At 67.6% G+C, this 24,247-nt stretch overlaps 1 protein-coding gene across 2 annotated transcripts; it reads right to left on the minus strand.

Moving 5' to 3' along the window:
• Window positions 1-504: 504 nt before the first annotated feature.
• EHMT2 (euchromatic histone lysine methyltransferase 2) lies at window positions 505-22,645 on the minus strand. 2 transcript variants are annotated; one of them, XM_089771636.1, is made up of 28 exons: window positions 22,515-22,645; window positions 21,953-22,007; window positions 21,164-21,454; window positions 19,998-20,248; window positions 19,633-19,705; window positions 18,952-19,049; window positions 18,706-18,873; window positions 17,691-17,804; window positions 17,368-17,479; window positions 17,175-17,276; window positions 16,723-16,868; window positions 16,445-16,588; window positions 15,473-15,708; window positions 15,100-15,285; window positions 14,233-14,315; window positions 13,969-14,075; window positions 13,736-13,858; window positions 13,467-13,568; window positions 13,282-13,386; window positions 12,550-12,704; window positions 12,247-12,414; window positions 12,016-12,160; window positions 4,614-4,691; window positions 4,020-4,135; window positions 3,731-3,817; window positions 3,521-3,599; window positions 2,893-3,068; window positions 505-1,772 (listed from the first exon to the last, which is right to left on the minus strand). In XM_089771636.1, the coding sequence occupies exons 1-28, from the start codon at window positions 22,536-22,538 to the stop codon at window positions 1,592-1,594; spliced, it is 3,705 nt and encodes a 1,234-aa protein (XP_089627762.1). In that variant the 5' UTR covers window positions 22,539-22,645; the 3' UTR covers window positions 505-1,591. The 2 variants fall into 2 exon arrangements, with proteins under 2 accessions (XP_089627762.1, XP_089627763.1); XM_089771637.1 differs by having other exon boundaries at window positions 17,175-17,273; window positions 22,515-22,644.
• Between the last annotated feature and the right edge of the window lie 1,602 nt (window positions 22,646-24,247).

A 24,247-nucleotide genomic window follows, 5' to 3' on the forward strand; every position in this document is an offset into this window, starting at 1 on the left:
GGAGAGCCACAACCCGGCCCGCCCCGGCCCCCCCCAGGCACCCCCCCCCCCCGGCCGGAGAGCCACAACCCGGCCCGCCCCCCCCCCCCCGGCCCCCCCCCCCCCCGGCACAGAGCCCCCCCCCCCGGCCGGAGAGCCACAACCCGGCCCCCCCCGGCCCCCCCCCCGGCACAGACCCCCCCCCCCCCCGGCCGGAGAACCACAACCCGGCCCGCCCCAGCACATCCCCCGGCACAGACACCCCCCCCCCCCGGCCGGAGAGCCACAACCCGGCCCACCCCGGCAGATCCCTCACCCCCCAGCAGATCCCGCACCCCCCAGATCCCCCACCCCCCCATGACCCCCCCACACCCGCACCCCCCAGCCCTCACCCCCATCTCACAGCCCTCCCCCCACACCAGATCCCTCACCCCCTCATCTCTCAAACACCCCCCCCACAGGTCCCTCACCCCCCAGATCTCCCCCCCCCACAGCGGATGGCTCGATCTCTCACACACAGGCTCGTCCAGTCCATTGGCCTTTATTGGGCTGTTTCCTGGAGGTTAGTTACAAAAGGGCCGGGGGCCAGTCTGTGTGTTGCTTCCCCCCCGCCCCAACTTCCTAGGGGGGAGGGGACTGATCCCTGGGGAGCCCTGGGGCTCGGGGCCAAGGGGGAGGCTGGTGGGGGGTCTCTTTGGGTCGAAGGGGCCAGGCAGGGCCCCCAGGGGCTTTAACATGGAGCTCAGAGGTGGGGGGGCCGGCAGGGGGAGGAAAGGCCCCGGGGCTCAGGCCAGGAAGGGGGGACCCAGAGAGCTCAGTGTGAGTCTGGGAGGTCCCAAGGGGGGGGTCTGACGGGGGTCGGGGCGGCAGAACTCAGGGCAACAGTAGCTCAACATAGGCCTTGAGGCAGGCCTGGTGGCTCCAGAAGGGGGTGAGGGGCTCAGGGGCCCGGCTCCGAGGGGGGCCAGGTGGCTCCGGGGGCCGAGGGCTCAGGGGCCCAGGAGGGGCAGGGGCCCGGCTCCGAGGGCTCAGGGGCCCAGGCGGGGCAGGGGCCCGGAGGCTCCGGGGACTCAAGGGCCCAGCGGCTCCAGGGGGCTGAGGGCTCAGGGGCCCAGGCGGGGCAGGGGCCCGGCGGCTCCAGGGGCCCAGCAGCTCTGGGGGGCCGAGGGCTCAGGGGCCCAGCAGATGCAGGGGCCCGGCGGCTCCAGGGGCCGAGGGCCCAGGGGGGACAGGGGCCTGGTGGTTCCGGGGGCCAAGGGCCCAGGGGCCCAGCAGGTGCAGGGGCCCAAGGGCTCCGGGGCCCAGCAGGGGCAGGGCCCAGCGGCTCCGGGGGCCGAGGGCTCAGGGGCCCAGGGCGGACAGGGGCCCGGTGGCTCCGGGGGCCGAGGGGCCCAGCAGGTGCAGGGGCCCGGCGGCTCCGGGGGCCGAGGGCTCAGGGGCCCAGCAGGTGCAGGGGCCCGGCGGCTCCAGGTGCCGAGGGCCCAGGGTGGACAGGGGCCCGGCGGCTCCAGGGGCCGAGGGCTCAGGGGCCCAGCAGGTGCAGGGGCCCGGCGGCTCCAGGTGCCGAGGGCCCAGGGTGGACAGGGGCCCGGCGGCTCCGGGGGCCGAGGGCTCAGGGGCCCAGCAGGGGCAGGGGCCCGGCGTCGGGCAGCAGGTCGGCGTGGGCCTCGAGGCGGGCCAGGCGGCTCTGCTCCACGGCGATGGCCTCGGCCGAGTGCTTGCACTTCTCCGCCCCGCACTGGCACGTGAAGTACTTGCTCTTGATGTCCCAGAACCGGTCGCCGTAGTCGAACCTAGGGGAGTACGGGGGGGGGGGGGTGAGTTGCAGCCTCCTCTGCTCCCCACAGGACCACCCGGCTCCTCCCACACACCAGGTCAGCCCCGCCCCCTCCCTAGCCCCTCCCACACACCCCGCCAGCCCACCCCACCCCTAGCCCTGTCTCCTCCCACTTAGCCAACCCCACCCCACCCCTAGGCCCACCCCCCAGCCCCTCCCACCCCAAGACCCGCCCCCAGCCCCATCCCACTTAGCCAACCCCACCCCACCCCTAGGCCCACCCCCCAGCCCCTCCCACCCCAAGACCCGCCCCCAGCCCCTTCCCACTTAGCCAACCCCACCCCACCCCTAAGGCCCACCCCCCAGCTCCTCCCACCCCAAGACCCGCCCCCAGCCCCTTCCCACTTAGCCAACCCCACCCCACCCCTAAGGCCCACCCCCCAGCTCCTCCCACCCCAAGACCCGCCCCCAGCCCCTTCCCACTTAGCCAACCCCACCCCACCCCTAGGCCCACCCCCCAGCTCCTCCCACCCCAAGACCCGCCCCAGCCCCTTCCCACTTAGCCAACCCCACCCCACCCCTAAGGCCCACCCCCCAGCTCCTCCCACCCCAAGACCCGCCCCCAGCCCCTTCCCACTTAGCCAACCCCACCCCACCCCTAAGGCCCACCCCCCAGCTCCTCCCACCCTAAGACCCGCCCCCAGCCCCTTCCCACTTAGCCAACCCCACCCCACCCCTAGGCCCACCCCCCAGTCCCTCCCACCCCAAGACCCGCCCCAGCCCCTCCCACTTAGCCAACCCCACCCCACCCCTAGGCCCACCCCCCAGCTCCTCCCACCCCAAGACCCGCCCCCAGCCCCATCCCACTTAGCCAACCCCACCCCACCCCACCCCTAGGCCCACCCCCCAGCCCCTCCCACCCCAAGACCCGCCCCCAGCCCCTCCCACTTAGCCAACCCCACCCCACCCCTAGGCCCACCCCCCCAGCTCCTCCCACCCCAAGACCCGCCCCCAGCCCCTCCCACTTAGCCAACCCCACCCCACCCCTAGGCCCACCCCCCAGCTCCTCCCACCCCAAGACCCGCCCCCAGCCCCTCCCACTCAGCCAAGCCCCTCCCGCCCCCAGCCTGGCCCACCCCAGCTCCTCGCCGGCACGAATGTGGCGGCTGCTGAAGAAGGCGATGCGGGGGAAGCGCAGGTCCTGGTGCAGCATGAACACCCGCACCGGGATGATGTTGGGCTCGCACAGGTGGTTGATGAACCGGCTGACGTTGCCGTAGTAACGGGCATCGATGCAGTACACTTCGCCGTCCTGTGGGGGATGGGAGAGAGCCCAGGAGTCCGGGGACCCGCCTTCCCCCCACTCCCGGGGCCGGGCCCCCCGCCCGTCCCGCTCTAGCGCACCAGCCAGGAGAGAGCCCAGCTCTAACCACTATCCCCCGCTCTGCTCCCCGAGCCCAAAGAGAACGCTGGTTCTTATTAACCTGGGGAACTCCCTGCCACAGGATCTCTCAGGCCCCCTCCCACTGCAAGTCCAGCAGCTGGAATGCTGGGACTTGTTAACCTGGGGAACTCCTTGCTACTGGACACTCAGGGAGCAGGAATGGGGGAGGGTTGTGCCCCATCCCCAGGGGACTCACTTGATGCCGCTCTGCACCACCCCATTCTTGCAGTTCCTTCAGCAGGCTTCCTGGAGCAAGCCCTGCCTGCTCTAACCACTTATCCCTGCCCCCCTCTCACTCCCAGGCGTCCCTGCCCCCGCACCTTGTTGTCCAGGTCAAAGAGGTACGAGTCGTCTTCCCGCACGTCGGCCTCTGCGTCCGAAATCAGCTCTCCCACGTACCTGAGGAGGGGAAGAGGGCAGAGCCGTCAAGGCCCAGGCAACTCCCGGCTCCCCCCCCCCACACACACACACTAGCCGAACGGCACCCCCTGGAGGAGGCAGCCCCCTTCCCCCACACCCAGGTCACTCACTCGCAGATGAAGGTCCCTTGGGGGATGGCTTGAAGGGCTCGCACCCCCCAGCCCATCTTGGCCGTCCGGTACAGCTGCAGACGGACCCTGCCCAGGCAAAAAAACATGTTTAGTCCAGCAGCATGGCTTCTGGTTAACCTGTGGAACACCCTGCTGCAGGATCTCTCATCTCCACCACTCCCAGTCCAGCAGCTGGAATGCTGGTTCTTATTAACCTAGGGAACTCCTTGCTACTGGACTTTCAGGGAGCAGGAATGGGGGTGTGTACGCCCCTGCCCAGGGGACTCACTTGATGCCGCTCTGCACCACCCGGTTCTTGCAGCTCCTCCAGCAGGTGCAGGCCTGGTTGCACTCAAAGATGAGCGGCGGCTCGATCTTGTTGAATTCCTGGAGCAGGCGCCCGTCCTAGGGTGGGGGAGGGGGTCATGATCTCAAAACAGCTCCCAGACTCTGCCCCCACCCAGCACTGAAGGGGAGGGAGGAGCTCAGGAACTGGGCTCTGAATATTCCTGGGAGCTAGGGGGGAAGGAATCTGTCATTTTCATTTGTCGGTTTCTAGGCTCCCCCCCAACCAATGGGGCAGTTTCCAGTTCCCTCCTTTCTTCTCTCATCTGAGGGTCTGTTTCTACCCTTCCCCATCTCCCTGCCCCGACGGCTCTATTTGTCTGCTCCCTCCCACGAACAGCAGGTCAGTTTGCAGGCTCCCCACTGCCCCACCCCCAGACCTGTATATGGTGGTTTCTGGGTTCCCCTCAGGATCTATTTATTGGTTTCTAGGACCCCTCCCATGATCCAAATGACAGTTTCGGGGAGGGGGGGGTCGGGTCAGGCCCCCCAGCCGAGTTTTCTGGAGGGGGAGTTGGGGTGGGGGAAGGGGTCTCACCTTGTCGTACCAGCAGCGGATGCTAAGCTGGCCACACAGGCAGTTGCTGGAGGAGCAGTCGTCCTGGCAGGTGCAGTGCTGGGGGAGGACACAGGTTGGCAGGGCCTGCTGCAGTCCCCTCCCCCCACCCCGAGGCCCAGCCTGGCTCCTCCCCCAACTTTACCACATCCCCCCCACCCAGTCTGCCCCTTCGCCCCCTTTTGCCCACCAACGCCTTGTGAGCCGGTTTCCATCTCCCCACAAATGCCACAACTGCCTGGTTCTAGGTGTGAGGCAGTGGGGAGTGTCAGGGATTCGGGGGGCTGCACGCAAAGGGGGGCTCAGTGCCCCGATGTGACTGGTTCAATGTGACAAGGGGGGAGGGAGTTTTGGAGGTTCAGGGGGCTGCATGCAGAGGGGCTCAGTGCCCGGGTGTTACAGGTTAATGTGACAAGGAGGAGGCAGTTTGGGGGGGCTGCATGCAGAGGGGCTCAGTGTCCGGGGGTTACAGGTTAATGTGACAAGGGGGAGGCAGTTTGGGGGAGCTGCATGCAGAGGGGCTCAGTGTCCGGGTGTTACAGGTTAATGTGACAAGGGGAGGCAGTTTGGGGGGGCTGCATGCAGAGGGGCTCAGTGTCCGGGTGTTACAGGTCAATGTGACAAGGGGAGGCAGTTTGGGGGGGCTGCATGCAGAGGGGCTCAGTGTCCGGGTGTTACAGGTCAATGTGACAAGGAGGAGGCAGTTTGGGGGGGCTGCATGCAGAGGGGCTCAGTGTCCGGGTGTTACAGGTTAATGTGACAAGGGGAGGCAGTTTGGGGGGGCTGCATGCAGAGGGGCTCAGTGCCCGGGTGTTACAGGTCAATGTGACAAGGGGGAGGCAGTTTGGGGGGGCTGCATGCAGAGGGGCTCAGTGCCCGGGTGTTACAGGTTAATGTGACAAGGGGGAGGCAGTTTGGGGGGGCTGCATGCAGAGGGGCTCAGTGCCCGGGTGTTACAGGTTAATGTGACAAGGAGGAGGCAGTTTGGGGGGGCTGCATGCAGAGGGGCTCAGTGTCCGGGTGTTACTGGTTAATGTGACAAGGGGGAGGCAGTTTGGGGGGGCTGCATGCAGAGGGGCTCAGTGCCCGGGTGTTACAGGTTAATGTGACAAGGGGAGGCAGTTTGGGGGGCTGCATGCAGAGGGGCTCAGTGCCCGGGTGTTACTGGTTCAATGTGACAAGGAGGAGGCAGTTTGGGGGGGCTGCATGCAGAGGGGCTCAGTGTCCAGGTGTTACAGGTCAATGTGACAAGGGGGAGGGAGGTTGGGGGGGCTGCATGCAGAGGGGCTCAGTGTCCGGGTGTTACTGGTTAATGTGACAAGGAGGAGGCAGTTTGGGGGGGCTGCATGCAGAGGGGCTCAGTGCCCGGGTGTTACAGGTTAATGTGACAAGGGGGAGGCAGTTTGGGGGGGCTGCATGCAGAGGGGCTCAGTGCCTGGGTGTTACTGGTTAATGTGACAAGGAGGAGGCAGTTTGGGGGGGCTGCATGCAGAGGGGCTCAGTGCCCGGGTGTTACAGGTTAATGTGACAAGGGGAGGCAGTTTGGGGGGGCTGCATGCAGAGGGGCTCAGTGTCCGGGTGTTACAGGTTAATGTGACAAGGGGGAGGCAGTTTGGGGGGGCTTCATGCAGAGGGGCTCAGTGTCCGGGTGTTACAGGTTAATGTGACAAGGAGGAGGCAGTTTGGGGGGGCTGCATGCAGAGGGGCTCAGTGCCCGGGTGTTACAGGTCAATGTGACAAGGAGGAGGCAGTTTGGGGGGGCTGCATGCAGAGGGGCTCAGTGTCCGGGTGTTACAGGTTAATGTGACAAGGGGAGGCAGTTTGGGGGGGCTGCATGCAGAGGGGCTCAGTGCCCGGGTGTTACAGGTCAATGTGACAAGGAGGAGGCAGTTTGGGGGGGCTGCATGCAGAGGGGCTCAGTGTCCGGGTGTTACAGGTTAATGTGACAAGGGGAGGCAGTTTGGGGGGGCTGCATGCAGAGGGGCTCAGTGCCCGGGTGTTACAGGTTAATGTGACAAGGGGAGGCAGTTTGGGGGGGCTGCATGCAGAGGGGCTCAGTGCCCGGGTGTTACAGGTCAATGTGACAAGGGGGAGGCAGTTTGGGGGGGCTGCATGCAGAGGGGCTCAGTGCCCGGGTGTTACAGGTTAATGTGACAAGGGGGAGGCAGTTTGGGGGGGCTGCATGCAGAGGGGCTCAGTGTCCGGGTGTTACTGGTTAATGTGACAAGGAGGCAGTTTGGGGGGGCTGCATGCAGAGGGGCTCAGTGCCTGGGTGTTACTGGTTAATGTGACAAGGGGGAGGCAGTTTGGGGGGGCTGCATGCAGAGGGGCTCAGTGCCCGGGTGTTACAGGTTAATGTGACAAGGAGGAGGCAGTTTGGGGGAGCTGCATGCAGAGGGGCTCAGTGCCCGGGTGTTACTGGTTAATGTGACAAGGGGGAGGCAGTTTGGGGGGGCTGCATGCAGAGGGGCTCAGTGCCCGGGTGTTACAGGTTAATGTGACAAGGGGGAGGCAGTTTGGGGGGGCTGCATGCAGAGGGGCTCAGTGCCCGGGTGTTACTGGTTAATGTGACAAGGGGGAGGCAGTTTGGGGGGGCTGCATGCAGAGGGGCTCAGTGCCCGGGTGTTACTGGTTAATGTGACAAGGGGGAGGCAGTTTGGGGGGGCTGCATGCAGAGGGGCTCAGTGTCCGGGTGTTACAGGTTAATGTGACAAGGGGAGGCAGTTTGGGGGGGCTGCATGCAGAGGGGCTCAGTGTCCGGGTGTTACAGGTCAATGTGACAAGGAGGAGGCAGTTTGGGGGGGCTGCATGCAGAGGGGCTCAGTGTCCGGGTGTTACAGGTTAATGTGACAAGGAGGAGGCAGTTTGGGGGGGCTGCATGCAGAGGGGCTCAGTGCCCGGGTGTTACAGGTTAATGTGACAAGGGGGAGGCAGTTTGGGGGGGCTGCATGCAGAGGGGCTCAGTGCCCGGGTGTTACAGGTTAATGTGACAAGGAGGAGGCAGTTTGGGGGGGCTGCATGCAGAGGGGCTCAGTGCCCGGGTGTTACAGGTTAATGTGACAAGGAGGAGGCAGTTTGGGGGGGCTGCATGCAGAGGGGCTCAGTGCCCGGGTGTTACAGGTTAATGTGACAAGGGGGAGGCAGTTTGGGGGGGCTGCATGCAGAGGGGCTCAGTGCCCGGGTGTTACAGGTTAATGTGACAAGGGGGAGGCAGTTTGGGGGGGCTTCATGCAGAGGGGCTCAGTGCCCGGGTGTTACAGGTTAATGTGACAAGGGGGAGGCAGTTTGGGGGGGCTGCATGCAGAGGGGCTCAGTGTCCGGGTGTTACAGGTTAATGTGACAAGGAGGAGGCAGTTTGGGGGGGCTGCATGCAGAGGGGCTCAGTGCCCGGGTGTTACAGGTTAATGTGACAAGGAGGAGGCAGTTTGGGGGGGCTGCATGCAGAGGGGCTCAGTGTCCGGGTGTTACAGGTTAATGTGACAAGGAGGAGGCAGTTTGGGGGGGCTGCATGCAGAGGGGCTCAGTGCCCGGGTGTTACAGGTTAATGTGACAAGGAGGAGGCAGTTTGGGGGGGCTGCATGCAGAGGGGCTCAGTGCCTGGGTGTTACTGGTTAATGTGACAAGGAGGAGGCAGTTTGGGGGGGCTGCATGCAGAGGGGCTCAGTGTCCGGGTGTTACAGGTTAATGTGACAAGGGGGGGGCAGTTTGGGGGGGCTGCATGCAGAGGGGCTCAGTGCCCGGGTGTTACAGGTTAATGTGACAAGGGGGAGGCAGTTTGGGGGGGCTGCATGCAGAGGGGCTCAGTGCCCGGGTGTTACAGGTTAATGTGACAAGGAGGAGGCAGTTTGGGGGGGCTGCATGCAGAGGGGCTCAGTGCCCGGGTGTTACAGGTTAATGTGACAAGGGGGAGGCAGTTTGGGGGGGCTGCATGCAGAGGGGCTCAGTGCCCGGGTGTTACAGGTCAATGTGACAAGGGGGGGGCAGTTTGGGGGGGCTGCATGCAGAGGGGCTCAGTGCCCGGGTGTGACTGGTTCAATGTTGTCACACTCACTATCCCCAGGGCGTACGTGATGCTGTTTCTTACTATTATTTCCTCTAGCTCCTGTGGTTATCAGGTTCTATTCACGCTCACTCAGTTCCCATGAAAACTCAAGTACTTCCTGGTTGTCAGTACGTCCCTGTCCCCGTTATTGTCATGGGCCGTATCCGGGCCCCCAGGGTGACAGCCAAGTGGCTTGTACGATCAGGTGACCTATCAGACCACCGCGGTCGTGGACAGTGGGGAGAACAGGAGTGGTACTGTCAAACTGAGCAGCTATTCCCAGCCCCCTGCCGTTGAAATAATACCCACGTGAGTGCTTGGGGACTAGATTTGTCTTATCAAGAAATCTCTCTGGGCAGGTATCATTCCCGCGGATGCCGGTGTGTGTGTGTGGAAGGACGGAAGCAATTCTTCCTCCCCTGTGCGTGAGCGTCTGCAGCGCCCGGCCTCGTCCAAAGTCCGGCTCTCGAACACACACCCTAGATCTGATTGGAGCCTGGGCGCACACGTCGGTACGCAGGCCAGAGGGGGGGAGTCAGCAGCGCTTGCCAACGCTGCGGAACGTGGACAGGCCGGCGAGACCAGGCCAGAGAGCAGGAACAGCCTGGTCCTAGGACGTCCCACTGTGATAAGAGACACTCCAGACAGCCAGGAAAGCGGTGAAAGACGCGAGTGGGTAATATTTTGCGAAAAGGATCCTAGATATCGGCATACTAGGAATTTTACACAAACTGTAGTTGATGGGTAGATAGTACTAGACCAACCAAGTCTGCTGTCTGACAGTCGTAAGGGTGTGTGTGTGTGTGTGTGTCTTGACAGTCGTAAGGGGGTGTGTGTGTGTGTGTGTGTCTGACAGTCGTAAGGGTGTGTGTGTGTCTGACAGTCATAAGGGAGGGGTGTGTGTGTGTGTGTCTGACAATTGTAAGGGAGGGGTGTGTGTGTGTGTGTGTGTCTGACAATCGTAAGGGGTGTGTGTGAGTATGTAGGGATAACATATCAATGTATTAAAAATGTGATTCCCCCACATCGAAGTGACTCCCCATAATTTGTTCCCCACAACTTAAAGTGTTTAGATTTATTATTAATTCTTCTTCTTATTATTATTATTATTTGTTAAGATTGTTAAATGTTTGGATTTATTATTATTGTTGCCCCTTTAGAATAGAATGTATTAGGTCATGGAACTTAGAACTGTTAAGAATATAATCCTATGTAGCCAGAAACAGCCCCTGCCCCAGGGCAGGCTCAGGCTTGTGCAAGGGGCTGCTTGAAATAACTTTGTCTTAGAACCCTACATAGAAAACTTGTAGCAGAATAAGATTTTCCCCCACTCTCTCCCCCCCACTCTGTAATCAATTGCCCTGTTGAATGAACGAGGTGTGAATGAGTGAGACTTGGGAGCCCAGCCCCTCCAGAGAGCTACAGGAGTTGAAGGGGGGTGGAAGCCAGACCCAAGGTGTCAATGGGCTGAAGAAAGGAGAGCAGACATACTGACGGCCTTGGGGATTAGGAGCAGGCACCTTCTCTGGAAAACCCCCTCTCTGCAGCACAAAGGGACCAAGGGACGCAGACCCAGAGTTTGAATCTGGGATAGATTTGCATATGAGAGGGATGCTATAAAAGTGAGGTGTCTTGCAGAGGACCCCGGGTTTCCTCTTGTCACCATCGGAGCATCGATCCGGATCGGCAGAAGCCCGGCTCCACCCCTCCCCCATCGAACTCACCTGGCCAGTGCAGTTAAGGGGAGCAACTTGTTGGTAACAGCAGCAAGATGGAGTGTGTGTGTGTGTGTGTGTGAGTGCATGAGTGACATATATATATATATCATACGCATATGATAACTGTTAATTATTTTATGTGTGATCAATAAATGTGGCATGTTGCCTTATCCCCCTGAAAAAGATCCCAAGTACTTCTTTTAAGTACAACATGTGTGTGACAATCGTAAGGGGTGCGTGTGTGAGAGAGAGAGAGAGAGATTCACCTGTCTATTCATATTCTTATAACGGAGCAGCTAGTGTCTTGGCCTAGGAAAGCTGCTGTTCTACGGCCGTGCTACCTCCCCCGTGTATGGACACAGATCTGGGCCACTTTGCACGATTTCCTTTGCCAATCTGTGCACAAGAAACTTAACAAGAGTTCACCTGAGGTGTGTTTCCTGCCTCCTCTCGTATCTAAAAATTGAACCACACGACAAATGTGACAAAGGGGAGGGAGTTTTGGGGGTGGGGGGGCTGCGTGCAGAGGGGCGCTCAGTGCCTGGATGTGACTGGTTCAATGTGACAAGGGGGGAGTTTGGGGGTTCGGGGGGCTGCGTGCAGAGGGGCGCTCAGTGCCTGGATGTGACTGGTTCAATGTGACAAGGGGGGAGTTTTGGGAGTTTGGGGGGCTGCATGCAGAGGGGTGCTCAGTGCCCAGATGTCACTGGTTAATGTGACAAGGGGGAGGGAGTTTTGGGGGTGGGGGGGCTGCGTGCAGAGGGGCGCTCAGTGCCCAGATGTCACTGGTTAATGTGACAAGGGGGAGGGAGTTTTGGGGGTTCTGAGAACAGCCCAGAACTGGAGCCCGCTCAGAGCACACGGCCGACTCCAGCCAGACGCCGGCCAAGGGGCAGCAGAGGGAGACTGGGGCGACTGGCCAGCTGGTCCCAGCAAGGGGGGGAAGGAAGGGAGGGGCCCAGGCGACCCTGTTCCCTGGCCAGCAGACACAGGCTGGGGAGGGGCTGCTGGGGGAACTGGAGGCTGGGCTGGAGGGAGGGGGCAGCGGGATGGGGCAGGGGGTCAGGCAGAGCCCCCGAGGTTGTAGGAGAGACTCAGATGTGGGGGGCTGGGGGCCCAGGCCGGAGGGACCCTTTGCTGCGTGCACAGCTCCATAGCCCCTCCTGCGGGCGCTGGCCGGGAGTGGCGCGGGGCTGGAGGCTATTCCCTCGGGGAGGGGAGCCCCAGGGGTGCAGAGGGAAGGGACCCCCGAGGGGCTCACGGCGGAGGCAGGCAGCTGGAGGCAGAGGGGCAGACCCCCAGGTGAGAGGACCCCCCCGGAAAAGGGCTGCTGCACTGGAGTGGGGGTTCTTCCCAGGGGCCGAGTGGGGACACGACCTGTGAGCCATGACCCCAGGCTCATTGCCTCACCCCCAAATACTTGCATTTGTTTATTTCTAGACCCCCCCCAATTCGGCACATGTTGGTTTCTAGACCCCCCCCAATTCGGCACATGTTGGTTTCTAGACACCCCCCAATTCTGCATATGTTGGCTTCCAGACCCCCCCCATTCTGCATATGAGAGTTTCTAGACCCCCCCCCCCCAATCACGCCTTGGTCCTTTTCCGGCCCCCCGGCGCCTCACCTGCAGGTGGGTGATGTTGCGGTCGATGTTCATGGTGGAGGTCTCGCAGTTCTCCGAGATGTACTTGTAGTCGTCGGGACAGGGCTCGTCGTCTACCGAGTTGACGCAGGGGATGGGCACGTTCTCGTAGCCGCGGGCCACGTCCCTGGGGGGGGCAGGAGGGGGTGAGACGGGGGCCGGCTGGCAGGGGGCAGCCTCCCCTCCCCTCCCGTCCCCGGGGCCCAGCCCCACCTGCTGATGATGCGCTCGGTCCGCAGCGCGCGGTTGAGGACGCCCTGCCGGATCTTGCGGTTCAGCTGCAGGGCGAACCAGACCTCCGAGCTCTCCAGCGTCAGGTCCACCGGGCAGTCGCCCTCCTTGTTCCGCACCTCGGGGTCGGCCCCCCGCGACAGGAACAGCCTGGGGGGGGGTTGAGAGAGAGCGCGTCCTGGGTCCCCGCACGTCCACCAGCCGCCCCCGAGAACCCAGCCCTGTCCTCCCCCCCCGCAGCCGGGCGAGAACCCAGGCGCCCAGCCCCTCCCCCGCCCCGCTCACATGACACAGTCGTGGAAGCTCTCGCGGGCGGCGATGTGCAGGGGCGTATCTCCGTGGCAGTTCACGGCGTGCAGGTCGCACTGCGCGTTGAGCAGGACCTCCGCGATCTCGGCGCTGCCCGTGAAGGAGGCCCAGTGCAGGCAGATGTTCTCCTCCTGCGGGGGAATGGTGACGGGGAGCCTTGAAACCGGCATATCCCAGCCCCGATCCAGTGAGGGGGAGCCTCGAAACCGGCATATCCCAGCCCAAGCCAGTGAGGGGGAGCCTGAAAACCGGCAAATCCCAGCCCTGAGCTAGAGAGGGGGTGGCCTTGAAACTGGCAGACCCCAGCCCTGAGTCAGAGAAGGGAAACCTCAAATACCAGCCCTGAGTCAGCGAGGGGCAGCCTTGAAACTGGCAAATCCCAGCCCCAAACCAGAGAAGGGAAGCCTCGAAACCTCCAATCCCAGCTATGAGCTGGGGCGGATAGAAACTGGCAACACCACTAGGGGGAATTAGAGACGGCGGCCAGGGCCGGGGGCTGAGGCAAGACGCTAACATGCCAACTGGGAGGGGATCCTGAAAACCAACAAAGACTTGGAGAGAGTGGAGGGGCCTGGAAACTGCCAGACGCAGAGGCAGCAACTGACTGAGGGGGACACTGAAGCCGAGACTCAGCGTCAAGGGGAGCAGACACCCTGGCAGCTGGGGCAGGGCTGAGTCGGGGGCGGGGAGCGAGAAACCGCCGCTTACGTTGTCGGTCAGGGTGACGTCAGCGCCGCGGGTCAGCAGCATGCGGATGACCTCGATGTGCTTGTGCTCCGCCGCCCAGATGATGGGGGTCCAGCCGCCGCTATCCTGCCGGGCACAACACGGGGGTCAGCGCTGCCAGCCGGGGACCCCCTCGGCTGAGCCCCCCCGCCCGGAGCCCAACTCACCTGGGCGTTCACGTCCACCTGCCCCGTGGCCAGTAGCAGAGAGACCATGGCCAGGTTCCCGCACTTGGCCGCGTGATGCAGGCACGTCGAGCCGTCCTCCTCCTGTGGGGGGAAAGGGAAGTGATTAGGGAGACTCCACCGCCCCCCAGGGAACTGGCAGAGCACGACAGGTGGTGCACACAGCTCGGTGCACCGAACAAAATTTATTCTGCACCCAATGGAACCGTTTGGAAGGAACCTGGCCTGCTGCCCCCCCACCGTGCACCTACCTTGCTGTAGACGCAGCCCCCGCGCCGCACGATGTACCGCGCCGTCTCCAGCTGGTTGTTCACCACGGCCTCCATGAGCGGCGTCCGGCGGGTCTTGTCCACTGCGTTGATGTTGGCGCCAGCCTGGGGGAGGGAGGGGGCAGGTCTTAGCAGGAGTCTGGCCCCGCCCTCCCCAGATTCCCCCTCCCCCTCGGTGTCCCCTCCCCTCCCTGCCCCCCCAGCCCCGCCCCCACCTGCAGGAGGACGTGGCAGATCTCCAGGTAGCCCTTCTGGGCGGCGGCGTGCAGGGGCGTGCGCTTGCTTTGCTGGTCGCTCTGGAAGTTGGGGTCCAGGTTGTCCACTGGGGGGGCAGAGAGAGAATCAGGGACAGGATCAGAGCCAAAGGGGGGGGTCCCCACACACCCTCCCCCTCCCCCACGGTGCCCCAGAATACTCTCTCAGGCCTCCCATGGCCCCACCACTGCCTCCCCCCAGAGGCCCCAACCCGCCCCACTCACGCAGCATCAGCAGCACTTTCTGCAGCTCGCCCTGCTTGACGGAGAGGTACAGTTGGCGCGGATGGAACCGCAACTTCTTCCGCCTGCGGAGCGAGGGAACGTGCCAGAGAAACTGAGTCAGCGGCAGGGGAGGCCAGCACAGAGAGCGTTGGTGGGTGCAGTGGGATCGCAGGTGTAGGGGAGGGACAAAGGGAAAGGGAGTCCAGAGGACAGAGCATTGATGGGTGCGGTGGGATAGCCGGCGTGGAGGGAGGGACAGAGGGAAGGGGAGTCGAGAGGACAGAGCATTGGTGGGTGCGGTGGGATAGCAGGTGTAGGGGAGGGACAAAGGGAAAGGGAGTCCAGAGGACAGAGCATTGGTGGGTGCGGTGGGATAGCCGGCGTGGAGGGAGGGACAAAGGGAAAGGGAGTCCAGAGGACAGAGCACTGGTGGGTGCGGTGGGATAGCCGGCGTGGAGGGAGGGACAGAGGGAAAGGGAGTCCAGAGGACAGAGCACTGGTGGGTGCCGTGGGATTGCACTTGTGGGGGAGTGGGAGTCCTGGAGCTTGAGAGGGAGGCAGACTGGTGGTTTCCCAGAGACCACAGGAATGTGGGGGAGGAGAAGTGGGTGCCATGGGTCACAGAGGGGAGATCCCAGGGGCAGAGAAACGTGGATGGGGAGAACGGCAGATGCCGGGAAGAGCCCTGTGGAGCACCCACAGGGCACTGGACTCCAGGGGACAGAATGACAGAGTGGCTGCTCCCCTAGGATCCTGGTGAGCGGGGCAGAGGGAGATGTATTGGTGGGTGCGGTGGGATTCCAGATGGCCAGAACGCTCAGGGAAGGTGCGTGAGAGGGGGCAGGGAAAGAGATCCGGGAGTCCCACCTCTCGGCCTCCTGGACGATCAGCGCTTTCTCCAGCAGCTCGCGGCCCGGCCCCGGCCCCAGCCCTTGCGGCGAGATGGCGGCACCCGACGGCAGGGTCAGCACGGGGCCCCCGGAGCTGTCGATCCCGTCGGCCAGGGGGTCGGGGGAGACCAAGCGCCCCTCACCCTTCCCCCGCATCCGGGCGCTGAACGGGAGAGGTGGCGGCAGCAGGGTGGGGTCAGAAGCCAGGACACCCCCTCCCGGACGCAGCCCCCGCAGCGCCCCCTCCCTCCCAACCCGCAGCCCCCCCCAGACCCGCCCGCCTCAACGCTCTGCTCCCCCGCCAGCACCCCCAGCGCCCCGCCCCCGAGAGGCGGCTCCCGGCCCCTCACCTGGGCTGGGTGGTGTCGGCGCGGCCGGGGGCATCAGCCGGCTCCTGGCCGGGGGGCGGGGGGGCGGGCGCGGGGGCGGGCGTGGAGGTGTCGGCCCGGGCGATGCTGATCTCCTGGGCCTCCGAGGCGTCCTCGCCGCAGTGCGGGCAGAAGATCAGCCCGTTGAGCTGGGACACGCAGCCCTTGTGGAACCGGTGGGTCACCCGGAAGTCGGGGTGGCACTCCAGGAAGGTGCCCTGCGGGGAGACGGGGCCCCTCAGTCCTGCCCCCCGGCCCCGCCCCTCCACCCTGCCGGCCTCCCTCACTCCTGCCCCCCGGCCCTGCCCCTCCACCCTGCCGGCCTCCCTCACTCCTGCCCCCCCGGCCCTGCCCCTCCACCCTGCCGGCCTCCCTCACTCCTGCCCCCCGGCCCTGCCCCTCCACCCTGCCGGCCTCCCTCACTCCCGCCCCCCAGCCCCCCCCCCCCCCCCCTGCCCCCCCTCCCTCCAGCCCCGCTGCCCCCAGCCCTGCCCCCCCGCTCTGCCGGCCCCCCTCACTCCCACCCTGCAGCCCCTACCCCCCAGCCCTGCCCCTCCTCCCACCCTGCTGGCCACCCCTCACTCCCGCCCCCCAGCCCTCCCGCCCCGCCCCGCAGCCCCTGCCCCCCCACCCTGCCAGCGCCCCTCTCTCCCACCCTGCAGCCCCTGCTCCCCAGCCCTGCCCCCCCGCTCTGCCGGCCCCCCTCACTCCCACCCTGCAGCCCCTACCCCCCAGCCCTGCCGGTCCCCCTCATTCCCGCCCCGCAGCTCCTGCCCCCCAGCCCTGCTGGTGCCCCTCACTCCCGCTCCCCAGCCCTGTCGGCACCCTGCAGCCCCTCACTCCCACCCCACAGCCCCTGCGCCCCAGCCCTGCCGGCGCCCCGCAGCCCCTCACTCCCACCCCACAGCCCCTGCCCCCCAGCCCTGCCGGCGCCGCAGCCCAGCCCGGACTCACGGCGGTGCAGAAGTGCCCACAGCCGGGGCAGCAGTGGTGTTTCACCATCCGGGCGCGATGGGCCTCGCACAGAACCATGAGGGGCACCCGGCTGGACGGGCGCATGGTCTCCCGCTTCAGGACGCTGCTGCCGCAGCCGCTCAGCTGGGGACGGGGAGGGGGGGTTAGCCTGGACGCCGGGGTCCCCTCCCCCGAGCCTCTGCCCCGGCGGCAATGTGCGCGTCCCCTTGTTCCCCATCCACGCGGAGGAGCGCCCCCTCGCTCCCCACGCCCCTCACCTCGCCGTCGGCGCTCTCCGTGGCCATGCAGTGGCTCCGGGCGGCCTCGCTCAGCCGCTCGATCTTGGGGGCCTCCATGCGGCAGGAGCAGAGGGGCAGCTCCTCGAAGCGCTCCGTCTCCAGCGAGCTCGTCTCGTTCGACACGCCTGGGCCGGCCACAGCGTCAGGGGGAGGCAGGCGGGACCCGGGGCGCCCGCGGGGGGGAGAGCACCGAGCAGACACCCTCGGGGGACGGGGGGGGCTGTGGGGGGAGAGGGGTGGGGGACGGGGGGGCTGGGGGGGAGAGGGGTGCCAAGCACACACCTCTGGGAGACTGCGGGGGGGAGAGCACCGAGCAGACACCCTCGGGGGACAGGGGGGTTGTGGGGGGAGAGGGGTGCCAAGCACACACCTCTGGGAGACTGCGGGGGGGAGGGCGCCGAGCAGACCCCTTTGGGGGGCGGGGGGCTCACCTGCATGGCCGGGGGACAGCGCCCCCTCGCCGGGCAGCTCCAGACAGCCCAGCGGCACCTCGGTGTACTCGCCCTGGCTGGGCGCCGGCGCCCCGCTGCCTGCTGAGAAGGGGAGGGGTCAAGGGGGCCAGTCGGGGGCCTGAGACCCCGGCCCCGCCCCCAAGCCCTACGCCAGGGCCCCCCGCCCCCTCACCTCGCCCCTCCTTGGCCCGAGGCTCCTTCCTCTTGCGCTTGCGGGCCGGTTTCACCCAGGGGCTGTCATTCTTCCAGCGCTTCTTGGCCTTGCGCTTGGTGCTGGACACGCTCTGGGGAGGGGGCGGGGGCGGAGCCGGGGAGCGGAGCAGGGAAGAGGCAGGTTGGGGAGTAGGGCGGAGCCAGGAGGCGGAGCCAGCGAGCAGGGGGCGGAGCCAGGAGAAAAAGGGAGACAGAACAAAACGTCATGAGGGATGGGACAGGGGGCACGTACGCCTGCTCCCCCCCGCGTTCCCCCCCCCATCCTGCCCCCCCAAGGCTCACCCTGTCCGACATGGTCCCGGATTCCTCGTCCTCCTCGTCCTCTTCTTCCTCCTCCTCCTCCTCCTCCTCTTCCTCCTCCTCGCTCAGCTGCTCCCCGGCCCCGTCCGCCTCCGACTGGGCCAGAGAAGGGAAAGCTCAGCGGGAGGGACGCGAAGCCAGGCGTCCGGGCACGTCCCGTCGGCTCCAAACACAGCCTGGCGCCCCAGAGCCAGCCGCATCTCTGGCGAGGGGCCCCGTGGAACCGGCCCCCCACCCCAGAGCCAGCCGCATCTCTGGCGAGGGGCCCCGTGGAACCAACCCCCAACCCCAGAGCCAGCCGCATCTCTGGCGAAGGGCCCCGTGGAACCGGCCCCCCACCCCAGAGCCAGCCGCATCTCTGGCGAGGGGCCCCGTGGAACCGGCCCCCCACCCCAGAGCCAGCCGCATCTCTGGCGAGGGGCCCCGTGGAACCAACCCCCAACCCCCCACCCCAGAGCCAGCCGCATCTCTGGCGAGGGGCCCCGTGGAACCGGCTCCCCACCCCAGAGCCAGCCGCATCTCTGGCGAGGGGCCTCGTGGAACCAACCCCAGAGCCAGCCGCATCTCTGACAAGGGGCCCCGTGGAACCGGCTCCCCACCCCAGAGCCAGCCGCATCTCTGACAAGGGGCCCCGTGGAACCGGCTCCCCACCCCAGAGCCAGCCGCATCTCTGACAAGGGGCCCCGTGGAACCAACCCCCCCACCCCAGAGCCAGCCGCATCTCTGGCGAGGGGCCCCGTGGAACCGGCTCCCCACCCCAGAGCCAGCCGCATCTCTGACAAGGGGCCCCGTGGAACCGGCTCCCCACCCCAGAGCCAGCCGCATCCCAGCAGCAGGCGAAGGGTCCCCGTGGAACCGGCCCCCCCACCCCAGAGCCAGCCGCATCCCAGTGCCGAGCGAGGGGTCCCCGTGGAACCGGCCCCCCACCCCAGAGCCAGCCGCACCCCAGCCCCGGGCGAGGGGCCCCGTGGAACCAGCCCCGCTGGCCGTACCCCACCTTGCTGTCCGAGTCGCCGGGCTCGCCCACGGAGTAGCTGTCGTAGAAGAGGCTGAAATCCTCGCCCACTTCGGTCTCCCACTCCTCCAGCGGCCCCCGGGCCCCCGAGGGGTCCCCCGAGGAGCGGGACTCGCTGGGCGGCGCCGCCATCTCCTCCGTCACCGTGATCTGGAGAGACAATGGGTCAGAGCCCCACGGCACCCGGACGGCCACGGGGGGCCCAGGCGGCCGGGGGGGGGGTCGTACCTCAGTGCTGGCCCTGGGGCTGGTTCCGTGCAGCGAGGGCAGGAGCTGCTTGTGCATCGAATCCACCACGAAGTCCAACCTCCGGCGCTTGGCCGGCTCTGTGGGGCAGGGAATGAACCGGGGAGCAGAGAAACCCCCACCCTGCCCCCAGCCCTGCCGGTGCCCCTCACTCCGCCCCCCAGCCCCTGCCCCCCGGCCCTGCCGGTGCCCCTCACTCCGCCCCCCAGCCCCTGCCCCCCGGCCCTGCTGGTGCCCCTCACTCCCGCCCCCCAGCCCCTGCCCCCCGGCCCTGCTGGTGCCCCTCACTCCCGCCCCCCAGCCCCTGCCTTGTCAGTGCCCCTCACTCCCGCCCCCCAGCCCCTGCCCCCCAGCCCCTGCCCCTGGCCTTGTCAGTGCCCCTCACTCCCGCCCCCCAGCCCCTGCCCCCCGGCCTTGTCAGTGCCCTTCACTCCCGTCCCCCCAGCCCTGCCGGTGCCCCTCACTCCGCCCCCCAGCCCCTGCCCCCCGGCCCTGCCAGTGCCCCTCACTCCCGCCCCCCAGCCCCTGCCTTGTCAGTGCCCCTCACTCCCGCCCCCCAGCCCCTGCCCCCCGGCCTTGTCAGTGCCCTTCACTCCCGCCCCCCAGCTCTGCCGGTGCCCCTCACTCCTGCCCCACACCCCTGCTCAGCCCCCGCCTGTTTACCTGGCTCCTCGATGCTCCGCAGCTCGTCAGAGACTCGGAAATGCAGCATTTCGGAGACTCGCTTTTCGGGGACCTAGACACAGGTTTTGGTGGGGGGAGGGTGTGTCAGACGCGGTGCCGAAACATGGAGCAGCCCCCCCCCGGGTGGGCATAGGAACCAGGGAAGGGGGTACCCCGGGGCGGGGGTGCAAAGGAGGCAGCCAGGGGAGAGGTAACCCCAGGGCGGGGGCGCGAGGGACGCCAGCCAGGGGAGGGGTAACCCCGGGGAGGAAGGGGGAGGGAGGCAGCCAGGGGAGAGGGTACCCCAGGAAGGGGGCGCGAGGGCCCCAGGGGTTGGCACAAAGCCCCTCCCCCACCAGACCCACCTGCCCGTTGCTGGGTCTGACCATGGTCTTGCGGGCCCGATGCACCTTGGGCTGGGTGTCCGGGGGGGCGGGGGGCTCGGCGGCGGGGGCCCCCTCGGGGGGCAGGCGGGTGCCGGGCAGGCTGAGCAGCCGCATGGCCAGGCTCTGCACCGAGGGGGGGGACTTGCCGGTGCCCGTCAGCGACATCTTGGCCCGGCTCGGCCCCGGCCCCCCCTTGCTGGGCGAGGTCGGCAGTGTCTTGCTGGCGTGGCCTGCGGGCGAGACGAGGAACCCCTTCTTCGAGCCCTGCACCCCCAAAGCCCCTCGGGCCCGCCCTGCAGCCCCTCACACCTCCTCACGCCCGCCCTGCACCCCCCCCACCTCCTCACGCCCGCCCTGCAGCCCCTCACACCTCCTCACGCCCGCCCTGCAGCCCCCCCAGCCCCCCCCCACCTCCTCACGCCCGCCCCGCAGCCCCCCCCCACCTGCAGCCCCCCACACCTCCTCACACCCGCCCCGCAGCCCCCCACACCTCCTCACACCCGCCCTGCACCCCCCCACCCGCCCCGCAGCCCCCCCCACCTCCTCACGCCCGCCCTGCAGCCCCCCACACCTCCTCACGCCCGCCCCGCAGCCCCCCACACCTCCTCACGCCCGCCCCGCAGCCCCCCCACCCCCCCACCTCCTCACGCCCGCCCCGCCCGCCCCGCAGCCCCCCACACCTCCTCACACCCGCCCTGCAGCCCCCCACACCTCCTCACACCCGCCCTGCAGCCCCCCACACCTCCTCACGCCCGCCCTGCAGCCCCCCACACCTCCTCACGCCCGCCCTGCACCCCCCCACCTCCTCACGCCCGCCCTGCAGCCCCCCACACCTCCTCACGCCCGCCCTGCAGCCCCCCAATGCACCGTGCTCCAGTGCAGGCCCCTAAATCCCCCATGCCCCTCGGTCCCGCCCTGCAGCCCCCCCAACCCCAGTGCCCCTCGCTCCAGTGCAGCCCCCCAAAGCCCCACTCCACTGCACCCCCCAAACTCCCCAGTGCCCCTCACTCCCACCCTGCACCCCCCAAGCTCCCCCATGCCGCTTGCTCCTGCCCTGCATCCCCCACTGCCCCTCACTCCCCTGCAGCCCCCCACGCCGCTCGCTCCCATTCCCCTCACTCCTGCCCCATAGCAGCTCCACTCACCTGGCAGCCCCTTGGTCCCCGTGCCGGGGCTGGCCATGACGGCCGACGGGCTCCCCTCCTCCTCGGGTGACGCTCCAGCTGCCTCCTTGGGGTCCCCGAACACCTGGCTCCGGGCCGCCTCGTCCCCGCTGCCCCCCTCCGCTGGGGGGCTCTCCCCGCCCCCTCCCCCGCCGCTCTCCCCAGGGGGCGCCTTCCACTTCTCCTCCGGCCCCGGAGCTCGGGGGGGCAGCGCGGCCCCGGCGGGGGGTGCAGGGAGGTCCCGGGGGGGTCCCTGCCCCATGGGGTGCTGACCTGGCGGAGAGGCCAAGGGGGTTGCCATGGAGACCAGACGAACCCCAACCAGAGCACGCCTGGCCCGTGGGAGTCGGGGTGCATGGGGCTGGCGGAAATATGGGGGTGCCCGGCCCGTGGGAGTCGGGGTGCCTGGGGCTGGCGGAAATATGGGGGTGCCCGGCCCGTGGGAGTCGGGGTGCCTGGGGCTGGCGGAAATATGGGGTGCCCAGCCCGTGGGAGTCGGGGTGCCTGGGGCTGGCGGAAATATGGGGTGCCCAGCCCGTGGGAGTCGGGGTGCCTGGGGCTGGCGGAAATATGGGGGTGCCCGGCCCGTGGGAGTCGGGGTGCCTAGTGTGGGGGGTGCCCAGTATGGAGCAGGCATCGGGAGGCTGTACGTGGCACTGGGGGGGTTTGAGCAGCCAGGGGCCCCTCCCTGGGGTGCTGCCCACCCTGCGCTTTGGGGGCCAAGGCAGGGCCAAGGGGCGCAGATGGGGGGCACCGGGCCCCCCCGCTCACCTCTCTCTCCCGGCTCCTTCTCCGCCAGCAGCGCCGCCCCCCGGGCCTCGTCCCGCTGTGGGGAGAGACAGGTCAGTGCCCCCATAGCACCTCCGAGCCCCACAGTGCCCCAGATCTATAGCCCCCCAGCGCCCTCATGGAGCCCCCCAGCGCCCTCATGGAGCCCCCCAGACTACCTCCCAGCCCCATAGCCTCCCCATAGCACCTCAGCCCTATAGCCCCACAGCGCCCTCATAGCTCCCCAGCCCCCCAGACCCCCCATAGCACCTCCCAGCCCCATAGCCTCCCCATAGCACCTCAGCCCTATAGCCCCACAGCGCCCTCCCAGCCCCCCATAGCTCCCCAGCCCCATAGCACCTCCCAGCCCCATAGCCTCCCCATAGCACCTCCCAGCCCTATAGCCCCACAGCGCCCTCATAGACCCCCCTACTCCCTATAGGCTCTCCAGCCCCATAGCCCCCCCAGCGCCCCCGTGGCCCCCCCCATAGCGCCCCTCCAGCCCCCACTGGTGCACGGCCCCGCCCCTCGGACCCGGCCCCGCCGCCCCGCGCCCCTCCCCCACCTCGCCCGCTCCCGCCGCCTCCATGGCGCGGCCCCGGCAGCCCCGGCAGTGACGTCACCGGAGGGGGCGGGGCCGGCGCGAAAAGGGGCCGCGTGCGCAGGCGGAGGCCCCGCCCCCCGCCCCCGCCCCGCCCACTGAGGCGGGTTCCCGGCGCTGCAGGCCCCGCCCCCCCCCGCCCGTTGCTGTTTCCTTGGAAACCTTCGGCCCAGGCCCCCGCCCGCCCTTCTCCAGCCCCCCCGTGAGAACCCAGGAGTCCGGCCCCGCCCCCCCGTGCCCAGGAACCCAGCATCCCGGCCCCGCCCCCCCGTGCGAACCCAGCATCCCGGCCCCGCCCCCCCGTGAGAACCCAGGAGCCCCGCCCCCCCGCCCCGCCCCCCCCGTGAGAACCCAGCATCCCGGCCCCGCCCCCCCCGTGCCCAGAACCCAGCATCCCGGCCCCGCCCCCCCGTGAGAACCCAGCATCCCGGCCCCGCCCCCCCCGAACCCAGCATAGAACCCAGGAGTCCCGGCCCCGCCCCCCCCCAGTGCCCCGAGACACAGCATCCCGGCCCCGCCCCCCCGTGCGCAACCCAGCATCCCGGCCCCGCCCCCCCCCAGCATAGAACCCAGGAGTCCCGGCCCCGCCCCCCCGCCCCCCCCCCCCCCCCGTAGAACCCAGGAGTCCCGGCCCCGCCCTCCCGGCGTAGAACCCAGGAGCCCCGGCCCCGCCCCCCCCCCAGTGAGAACCCAGGAGTCCCGGCCCCGCCCCCCCCGTGTAGAACCCAGCATCCCGGCCCCGCCCCCCCCCCAGTGAGAGACCCAGCGATCCCCCCCCCCCCCCGTCCCAGCCCCCCCCCCCAGCATTGGGAACCCAGCGTCCTGGCCCCACCCCCCATAGAACCCACGAGTCCGGCCCCGCCCCCCCCCGTAGAACCCAGCATCCCGGCCCCGCCCCCCCCGTGAGAACCCAGGAGTCCCGCCCCCCCGCCCCGCCCCCCCCGTGAGAACCCACCGAGTCCAGCCCCCCCCCCCCCCAGAGAGAACCCAGCGTCCTGGCCCCACCCCCCCATAGAACCCACGAGTCCGGCCCCGCCCCGCCCCCCCCCCCCGTGAGAGTCCGGCCCCGCCCCCCCGTGGGAACCCAGCATCCCGGCCCCGCCCCCCCGTGAGAAGGCAGGAGTCCGGCCCCGCCCCCCCGTGAGAAGGCAGGAGTCCGGCCCCGCCCCCCCGTGGGAACCCAGCATCCCGGCCCCGCCCCCCCGTGAGAAGGCAGGAGTCTGGCCCGTCCCCCTCGTACAGAACCCAGGATCTAGCCCCTCCCATGAGACCCCTGGATCTAGCCCCGCCCCTCCCTGCATAGAGCCCAGTGGCCCGGCGGTGGGAGTGCGGTTCCCCCTGGAGTCGGGCTCTGTCCAGGGGGAGCAGGCGGGCAGCACCCCGGGGCCCAGGTTGGGCAGAGGGGGTCGGGGCCGAGGCGCTGGGGCCCCCTGCAGTGTTCGGTCTCCCAGGGGGGCAAGACACAACACAGCGGGGGCTGCGATTCCCACGGTCCTGCCCTAACCCCCTGGGCCTGCCTCAGTTTCCCTGGGCCCTGCCCTGGTGCCCGGCTGCAGATCATGGTGGGTGTGGCTCTCACGGGGGTGGGGGAGGTAGCCTGCCTCATCTCAGCAGGGACCCAACTGCTCCGGCTGCCCCACAACCTGAGCCTGCAGGGGCGTGACCAGGGGACACCTCCCCCCCCCAGGAGACAAAGG

The sequence above is a fragment of the Pelodiscus sinensis genome, chromosome 19 (assembly GCF_052426305.1).
Source record: "Pelodiscus sinensis isolate ZL-2025 chromosome 19, ASM5242630v1, whole genome shotgun sequence".
Taxonomy (NCBI): Eukaryota; Metazoa; Chordata; order Testudines; family Trionychidae; genus Pelodiscus; species Pelodiscus sinensis.

Bases quoted from the DNA above. Each gene is read 5' to 3' on its own strand.
- EHMT2 (XM_089771636.1), bottom strand. From the start codon at position 22,538: ATGGAGGCGGCGGGAGCGGGCGAG. The intron at 3,600-3,730 runs GTGAGTGACCTG...TCCCCTCCTCAG, and splicing joins CAAGGGACCTTCATCTGCGA to GTACGTGGGAGAGCTGATTT. The intron at 1,773-2,892 runs GTGGGCCAGGCT...GTACTCCCCTAG, and splicing joins CGTGCCGGCGAGGAGCTGGG to GTTCGACTACGGCGACCGGT.